The sequence below is a fragment of the Salvelinus sp. IW2-2015 genome, linkage group LG26 (assembly GCF_002910315.2).
Source record: "Salvelinus sp. IW2-2015 linkage group LG26, ASM291031v2, whole genome shotgun sequence".
NCBI classification, from domain to species: domain Eukaryota; kingdom Metazoa; phylum Chordata; class Actinopteri; order Salmoniformes; family Salmonidae; genus Salvelinus; species Salvelinus sp. IW2-2015.
In genome coordinates, this window is record NC_036866.1 from 34,891,095 (window position 1) to 34,900,284 (window position 9,190).

Genomic DNA, 9,190 nt, shown 5'->3' on the forward strand with positions numbered 1-9,190 from the left:
TACCACTAGGGTTTTGAGCAGGATGTCTTCCCTGTAACGCACAGCGTTGAGATTGCCTGCAATGACAACAAGCTCAGTCCGATGATGCTGTGACACACCGCCCCAGACCATGACGGACCCTCCACCTCCAAACCGCTCCCGCTCCAGAGTGCAGGCCTCGGTGTAACGCTCATTCCTTCGACGATAAACGCGAATCCGACCATCACCCCTGGTGAGACAAAACCGCGACTCGTCAGTGAAAGCACTTTTTGCCAGTCTTGTCTGGTCCAGCGACGGTGGGTTGTGCCCATAGGAGTGTTGCCGGTGATGTCTGGTGAGGACCGCCTTACAACAGGCCTACAAGCCCTCAGGCCAGCCTCTCTCGCCTATTGCGGACAGTCTGAGCACTGATGGAGGATTGTGTGTTCCTGGTGTAATTCGGGCAGTTGTTTTGTCATCCTCTACCTGTCCCGCAGGTGTGATGTTCGGATGTATCGATCCTGTGCAGGTGTTGTTACACGTGGTCTGCCACTCGAGGATGATCAGCTGTCCACTCCTGTCTCCCTGTAGCGCGGTCTTAGGCGTCTCATTGTACGGACATTGCAATTTATTGCCCTGGCCACATCTGCACTCGGCCTCCTGAGGCTTCAGTCGAAATACCTCCTCCTTCATGTGGTACCCTTCCTGCAGGCTCATCCTGACATGACCCTCCAGCATGACAATGCCACCAGCCATACTGCTCGTTCTGTGCGTGATTTCCTGCAAGACAGGAATGTCAGTGTTCTGCCATGGCCAGCGAAGAGCACCGGATCTCAATCCCATTGAGTACGTCTGGGACCTGTTGGATCGGAGGGTGAGGGCTAGGGCCATTCCCCCTAGAAATGTCTGGGAACTTGCAGGTGCCTTGGTGGAAGAGTGGGGTAACATCCCACAGCAAGAACTGGCAAATCCGTTGCAGTCCATGAGGAGGAGATGCACTGCAGTACTTAATGCAGCTGGTGGCCACACCAGATACTGACTGTTACTTTTGATTTTGACCCCCCCTTTGTTCAGTGACACATTACTCCATTTCTGTTAGTCACATGTCTGTGGAACTTGTTCAGTTTATGTGTCTGTTGTTGAATCTTGTTATGTGTATACTAATATTTACACGTTAAGTTTGCTGAAAATAAACGCAGTTGACAGTGAGGACGTTTCTTTGTTTGCTGAGTTTATGTACAGTGCATTCAGAAAGTATTCAGACACCTTGACTTTTTCTACATTTTGTTACCTTACAGCCTTATTCTAAAAAGGATTAAATTGTTTTTTCCCCCTCATCAATCTACACACAATACCCCATAATGACAAAGCAAAACTCAGGTTTAGAAATGTGTGCAAATGTATTAAATAAAAAATGGTCTCCAAAATGTTCCACTTTAGAAGTGAGCAGTGCGAGAGATTAATTTACCGGTTTTATTTGCAAGTTGAGGGGAGAGGTAATTTCCTCACGAACAATCTCTCGGACAGTACCGGCCAACTCCTGTTGTCGGGTGTTGAGAACCACCATTTTCCCCACAGGTGTATTGTGAACGGACAGATTATGTTAGCTGCTGGAGCAAAATAGACCTGCTAGTTGTTCATTGTAATAGAGTGAACGTCCCACACCTTAATACTGTGTTATATTTGACAATTCTTTGAAAATAAGTTTCTTTATTCATAGTTATTTTGCAAAAGAAAGCCACAGGAAAGTCACCCGTTTTAATGGATGCCACCGGAACCGGAAAACCACGTTATTTATCCCACAATCGTTTAATTATTTTTATTTATTTATCTTTAATTTAACCAGGGAAGTCAAAATGCGATGTACATCTCTTTTTCAAGTGAGCCCGGGTGGGGGTTCCGTGGTGGGCTATCTTCCAGCTCCCTAATCCCCCCTCTCTCCCAGACACTTACTTGGGGAACAGACAGCAGCTGTGCCGGCAGCACGACCAACACGCCTGACACAGGGGGCCTAATCCCTATCTGGCAACTAAAACAAAGGCCCTTAAAGTTGAAAGCCCCACTTGGCACATCGCTGCTGTTACCTGCAGTCGTATTTCAGCCCAAAGTGAAGGTTGCCTTAGCCGGGGTATGACAGAGATGAACCCCCTGCTGGTTTAGTTGTGTGTGTTTTGTCAACATGTCGAAGTTGCCAATGAAAGCTCATCACAGGCTGGTTACAGCAGAGCATTGAGATGGACAGGGTGGTACGTGAGGAGGCTGGGTTAAGAGACTTAGAGAATGGCCTGGCAAGGCTACCACGTTTTAGCGAGGGGCAGTTGGTAAGGCATGTGTGAGTAGGGTAAGCGCAAGTGTGAGTAGGGTTTCATCTGTTGTTAGGATTGTAAAGGTGTCAAAAGAAGTGTCTTAACGGGAGGCAAATTGCCTGAATTTGGGATGGTGGTGACATGGACTGATGGAGCATTGATTAAACTACAGGGAAGTATTAGTTGTGTGAAAGTGTGTGTCTGTGGAATTGTGTGTTACCTGGCTCTGTTGCTGCAGGTTGTTCAGAGAGCTCTGGAGTTGGTGAATCTGCTGGGTGTACACGGCTGCCTCCTGAGGTCCCTTCTCTAGCTCTGCCTTCAGCTGGGAGATGGTCTTCTGGAACACACACACAAAAACAATGAGATACTTTACTTTGTATACATGAAAAGCATTCACATGCCATGTGCCAGAATCTGGTCGAGTGGTCAACACTCCAGACTCAGGAGGACTACACATGCCCACTGGCGACGGGGGATTAAGCTCAAATAAAAACATACAGTGGGGAGAACAAGTATTTGATACACTGCCGATTTTGCAGGTTTTCCTACTTACAAAGCATGTAGAGGTCTGTAATTATTATCATAGGTACACTTCAACTATGAGAGACGGAATCTAAAACAAAAATCCAGAAAATCACATTGTATGATTTTTAAGTAATTAATTTGCATTTTATTGCATGACATAAGTATTTGATACATCAGAAAAGCAGAACTTAATGATTTGGCTAGCAGAACCTTTGTTTGCAATTACAGAGATCATACGTTTCCTGTAGTTCTTGACTAGGTTTGCACACACTGCAGCAGGGATTTTGGCCCACTCCTCCCTACAGATCTTTCCAGATCCTTCAGGTTTCGGGGCTGTCGCTGGGCAATACGGACTTTCAGCTCCCTCCAAAGATTTTCTATTGGGTTCAGGTCTGGAGACTGGCTAGGCCACCCAGGACCTTGAGATGCTTCTTACGGAGCCACTCCTTAGTTGCCATGGCTGTGTGCTTCGTGTCGTTGTCATGCTGGAAAGACCCAGCCACGACCCATCTTCAATGCTCTTACTGAGGGAAGGAGGTTGTTGGCCAAGATCTCGCGATACATGGCCCCATCCATCCTCCCCTCAATACGGTGCAGTCGTCCTGTCCCCTTTGCAGAAAAGCATCCCCAAAGAATGATTTTCCACCTCCATGCTTCACGGTTGGGATGGTGTTCTTGGGGTTGTACTCATACTTCTTCTTCCTCCAAACACGGCGAGTGGAGTTAGACCAAAAAGCTCTATTTTTGTCTCATCAGACCACATGACCTTCTCCCATTCCTCCTCTGGATCATCCAGATGGTCATTGGCAAACTTCAGACAGGCCTGGACATGCACTGGCTTAAGCAGGGGGACCTTGCGTGCGCTGCAGGATTTAATCCATGACGGCGTAGTGTGTTACTAATGGTTTTCTTTGAGACTGTGGTCCCAGCTCTCTTCAGGTCATTGACCAGGTCCTGCCGTGTAGTTCTGGGCTGATCCCTCACCTTCCTCATGATCATTGATGCCCAGAGGTGAAATCTTTGCATGGAGCCCCAGACCGAGGGTGATTGACCGTCATCTTGAACTTCTTCCATTTTCTAATAATTGCGCCAACAGTTGTTTCCTTCTCACCAAGCTGCTTGCCTATTGTCCTGTAGCCCATCCCAGCCTTGTGCAGGTCTACAATTTTATCCCTGATGTCCTTACACAGTCTCTGGTCTTGGCCATTGTGGAGAGGTTGGAATCTGTTTGATTGTGTGTGGACAGGTGTCTTTATACAGGTAACGAGTTCAAACAGGTGCAGTTAATACAGGTAATGAGTGGAGAACAGGAGGGCTTCTATAAAGAAAACTAACAGGTCTGTTGAGAGGCCGGAATTCTTACTGGTTGGTAGGTGATCAAATACTTATGTCATGCAATAAAATGCAAATTAATTATTTAAAAATCATACAATGTGATTTTCTGGATTTTTGTTTTAGATTCCGTCTCTCACAGTTGAAGTGTACCTATGATAAAAATTACAGACCTCTACATGCTTTGTAAGTAGGAAAACCTGCAAAATCGGCAGTGTATCAAATACTTGTTCTCCCCACTGTATATGTAAAAAAGCATTCACATGCCACAACTTGGCATTCTTGAAAAGACAAGACAGCAAGGTTACAGAGCATCCATACAGAACGAAGAGCAAGCCGAGCAAGGAATCACAATTGGTATGAAGTCACATAAACACAAACAAACACACAGGGAGCAGGGACACCTAAAAGAAAGAAATCACATTCCTGAAAACATATTGTCACCGAAACATTGATTCATCCATAAACTGGTGAGGAAATCAAGGGGCAGAGTAAAAAAGGAATGCTTTTTACCTCCAGTTTCCGGATCTTAAAGCAAGGGGAAATGATGGAGAGAATGGGTGAGGAGAAGTGGAATTAAAGAAAGGGAAGGGAAAGAGACAGGTAAACACTGGTAGACAACACATAGAAGAACACCAGAGTTGAGCTGAGCAAATGGGTCAGAGATTAGGCGATTGGTTTAAATCATCTCAACATCCAACCAACTGGGTATCAATGACCAACCTTTCTTTGGAAAGACGAGTGATTCAATCTGCACATCGTCCAGCTAGGTGACCCTCATGAGCAAGCAGGAAGTGGTTGTTTTTGTTACAAAGTTGGGGTTATTAAGCGGATTTACTAAAGCCGGGGTGGATGGGTAGTTTAGTCTAGCACAGTTAAAACAGGTTGAGGACAGGGGGAGGTGTGGTCAAGCCCAGGTAAGACAGGGGTGGATGGGTAATGTAGTCTACTAGCCCATGTAGGACTACAGGATGAGCCAGGCAAGACCCCCATGAACCTACGAGATTTATTCACAATGTATTATTCCATTATAAAAGGTCAGGTGAGTCCTTAACAGTAGCGACCTTCAATGAAATGTATTCATATGCAAAATATTTCAGCTTTTTATAAACGGAAGTGATGAAAGTTGTGTCATCTATTAGGAGAGCCAATTAAAAAAGTATTTGTGTGTGTGTGTGTGTGTATAAAGCTCATTTAGCATATTTCTGCCTAATTATCTATGTATTCACTCAATCCCTTATTGTGCAGTTGAATATATCAACCAGAGGTCTGTATTGCAGTCCAGAGAAGAGACTGATGGGAAGTGGGGACTGGCAGAGCGAGAGAGATTGAGGGGGACCTGGAGCAGACACAGGTTGCGTCCAAAATAGCACCTTATTACCTATTTAGTGCACCAGGGCCCTGCCTAAAAGCAGTATACTATTTAGGGAATAGGGTAGTCTTCTCCTTCTCCTCCCAAAGTCTTATGAGTTCAATAATGCATGAAATATCACTGAAGTATGCAAAGAGACACTGCAGGATTGGGAACGTGAGTTCAAGCCTCCCTTCATTCAAAAACATTGAATATGAAGGTTATTGTGGCCAATCTGGAGCGTGTTTGTAAGTGTAGGTGCTAGGTGAGGGAGAATCAATGTCTAATCAGGGTTTACGACTAGGCAAAGGTTGTAGAATGAGAGTAAAGGTTTTCTGTTTATTGAGAAATTGTTCAACAAAAACTTCATATCCACTTGGAGAACACTTGTATGATGTCAATGCCATGTGAATGGAGTATGTGACAATTCAACAATTGTTAAAGGGAATATAAAACCTTTAGTTTTTATTCACTTATTTACATAGTTTTCTGACTGTGTATGTGATAGGGATGTGCTTCTCTCTTCACAAGCACAATTCGATACGAATCTATACTGAACAAAAAAATAAAACCCAACATGCAATAATTTCAAAGATTTAACTGAGTTACAGTTCATATAAGGAAATCAGTCAACTGAAATACATTTATTAGGCCCTAATCTCTGAATTTCTGCATTTGTTGGTCATCGATACCATGAAAATAAAACAAATGGGCCTCCCAATACGCCTCGGATCTCGTCACGGTATTTCTGTGCAATCAAATTGCCAATAATAAAATGAAATTGTGTTCGTTGTCCATAGCTTATGCATGCCCATACCATAACCCCACCATGGTGACATCAGCAAACACGACGCCATACACAGTCTGCGGTTGTGAGGCCGGTTGGATGGACAGAAAATTCTCTAAAATTACATTGGAGGGGGTTTATGGTAGAGAAATAAACATTCAATTCTCTGGCAACAGCTCTGGTGGACATTCCTGCAGTCAGCATGCCAATTGCATCTGTGGCATTGTGTTGTGTGACAAAACTGCACATTTTAGAGTGGCCTTTTATTGTCCCAGCACAAGGTGCACCTGTGTAATGATCATGCTGTTTAATCAGCTTCTTGATATGACACACCTGTCAGGTGGATGGATTACCTTGGCAAAGGAGAAATGCTCACTAACAGCGATCTAAACACATCTGTCCACAACCTTTGAGAGAAATATGTTTTTTTGTGTGTATGGAACATTTCTGGGATCTTTTATTTCAGCTCATGAAACATGGGACCAACACTTTACATGTTGCATTTATATTTTTGTTCAGTGTAGATACATCGGCTCAGATACGATACAGCAACGATACTTTTAGTTTGAAACGATTCGGTGCGATTGAATTTGATTAATGGAAAGAACCGATGCGGGAAGAATACGAATCAATGCACTAAAAACTGTTGCATGAACATATTCATTTTCCATTTTAAACTAACATCTATCTGATAGTGAGCTGGATCTGTCTGAGTCGACTTATGGGACTCCCAATCACGGCCGGTTGTGATATAGCCTGGATTCTAACCAGGTTGTCTGTAGTGACGCCTCTTGCACTGAGATGCAGTGCCTTAGACCGCTGCGCCACTCGGGAGCAGTGTGTGTGTAAAGATGATTACAAGCATGTTTACTGAAGTCTCCCTCTGCAAACAGAAGAGCCAAAGCACTAATTGACTAGCTGCCCTAACACCTTGGGCCTGCCTTGCACTGAGGAATAGTGAAGATACTAGCAGTAAAAACTGGACCAGTAACACAAAACTAAACCAAGAGCAAGATGCGCCATTCCCCCTGCAGCCTTACCTCTGAGCTGGTGTGGTCAGCCTGCAGCTGCTCATATTTACTCTTGAGGTGTTCTGACTCCTCCTCCCTCTCACGTGTCATCCTGTCCATCAACGTCTGCACCTGAATCAGCTCCTTCTGCAGTACCCCCACGTCCTCCACTCCTGGCCGCTGCAGCTAGTGGGCAGCAGAAGGATCAGAGGTGAGTGCAGAGGGGGAAGAGGTTTGGGGGCAGCGAAGAGGGGTTAGGGGTCCACTTTAGGGTTAGGGTAAAGGTTTGGGGTGAGGTTCATAACATCATAAGTGCCTTTTCTGTCCTCTCCGACATAGAAATGAATGACAATGGCAAACTATCTTTACTACCTAGAAAGAGATGGTAACCCCAGCAATCCCAGTCATGATTCGTTCAACTTCCTTTATCATAAAATACATGGTTACATACACTTCACTCTGTTAAGACAAATCTAGTCCTCTTTCAAAATAGACATTCCTTGGGAAAAGTGCAACTCCATGTATCCATAACAACAGTGAAGAAAGGACCCTTTTAGGAGCAAACATCTATGAAGGCTCCAGGATATCCAAACCAACAACAACAAATTGGCTTAATTTCAATGTTTATCAGTGAAACCCTCTTTTAGCTTTATCAGTCGCTGTCATCTTTGTTGACAAATGCGTTTCCCGGAAACTAAAGCCCATCATCCAATGTGTTTACTAACAACAAGTACTGAGTAAGAGGTGAAAATTAAAGTCAGGAAATATAGTCTAGTATGGAAGTTAAAATCTAGGCAACAAGCAAATGATAATCAGTGCAAGATGGTTTCAAATATAACATTGCGTGTTTGTTTTTGTACACTGTGACATGTCTATAGCTGTACAGTATGTGTAGAAAGGTTCCTACCTGTATGTGTGCAGGTATGTATATATACAGTGGCAAGAAAAAGTATATGAACCCTTTGGAATTACCTGGATTTCTGCATAAATTTGACATACCATTTTTATCTGATCTTCATCTAAGCCACAACAATAGACAAACACAGTGTGCTTAAACTAATAACAGACACATTATTGTATTTTTCTTGTCTATATTGAATACATAATTTCAACATTCACAGTGTAGGTTGTAAAAAGTATGTGAACTCCTAGGCAAATGACTTCTCTAAAAGCTAATTGGAGTCAGGAGTCATCTAACCTGGAGTCCAATCAATGAGACGAGACTGGAGATTTTGGTTAGAGCTGCCCTGCAAATTTGAGATTGCTATTCACAAGAAGCATTGCCTGAGAAGAACCATGCCTCGAACAAAAGAGATCTCAGAAGACCTAAGATTAAGAATTGTTGCTATAAATAAAGCTGGAAAGGGTTACAAAAGTATCTCTAAATGTCAGTCCACGGTAAGACAAATTGTCAATAAATGGCTACATTTTAGCACTGTTGCTACTCTCCGCAGAGTGAAGGAAAAGCAGCCAACAAGTGCTCAGCATATGTGGGAACTCCTTCAAGACCTTTGGAAAAGCATTCCAGGTGAAGCTGGCTGAGAGAATGCCAAGAGTGTGCAAACCTGTCATCAAGGCAAAGGGTGGATACTTTGAAGAATCTCAAATATAAGATACATTTATTTGTTTAACATTTTTTTGCTTACTACATGATTCCATCTGTGTTGTTTCAAAGTTTTGATATTTTCACTATTATTCTACAATGTAGAAAATAGTAAACAAACAAAAACCTGTGAATGAGTAGGTGTGTCCAAACCTTTAACTGGTAGCTATATATATATATATATATATATATATATACATATATATATTTGCAGGACGGCCACTCCTGCAAATAGAGAGTCAACAGTGAAGAGGCGACTCCGGGATGCTGGCCTTCTAGGCAGAGTTCCTCTGTCCAGTGTCTGTGTTCTTTTGCCCA

At 43.5% G+C, this 9,190-nt stretch overlaps 1 protein-coding gene across 3 annotated transcripts in view; it reads right to left on the reverse strand.

Annotated features, from left to right (window-relative positions):
* Window positions 1-9,190, reverse strand: part of eea1 (early endosome antigen 1) — a 55,413-nt gene that overhangs the window by 29,490 nt on the left and 16,733 nt on the right. For 2 of the 3 annotated variants that reach the window (XM_023970894.2, XM_023970896.2), the window contains 2 exons: window positions 7,300-7,455; window positions 2,485-2,601 (listed from right to left, as the gene is read on the reverse strand). In XM_023970894.2, coding sequence (XP_023826662.1) covers window positions 2,485-2,601; window positions 7,300-7,455 — 273 coding nt within the window. The remainder of the gene's footprint in view (window positions 1-2,484; window positions 2,602-7,299; window positions 7,456-9,190) is intronic. The other variant, XM_023970895.2, reaches the window with a different exon arrangement.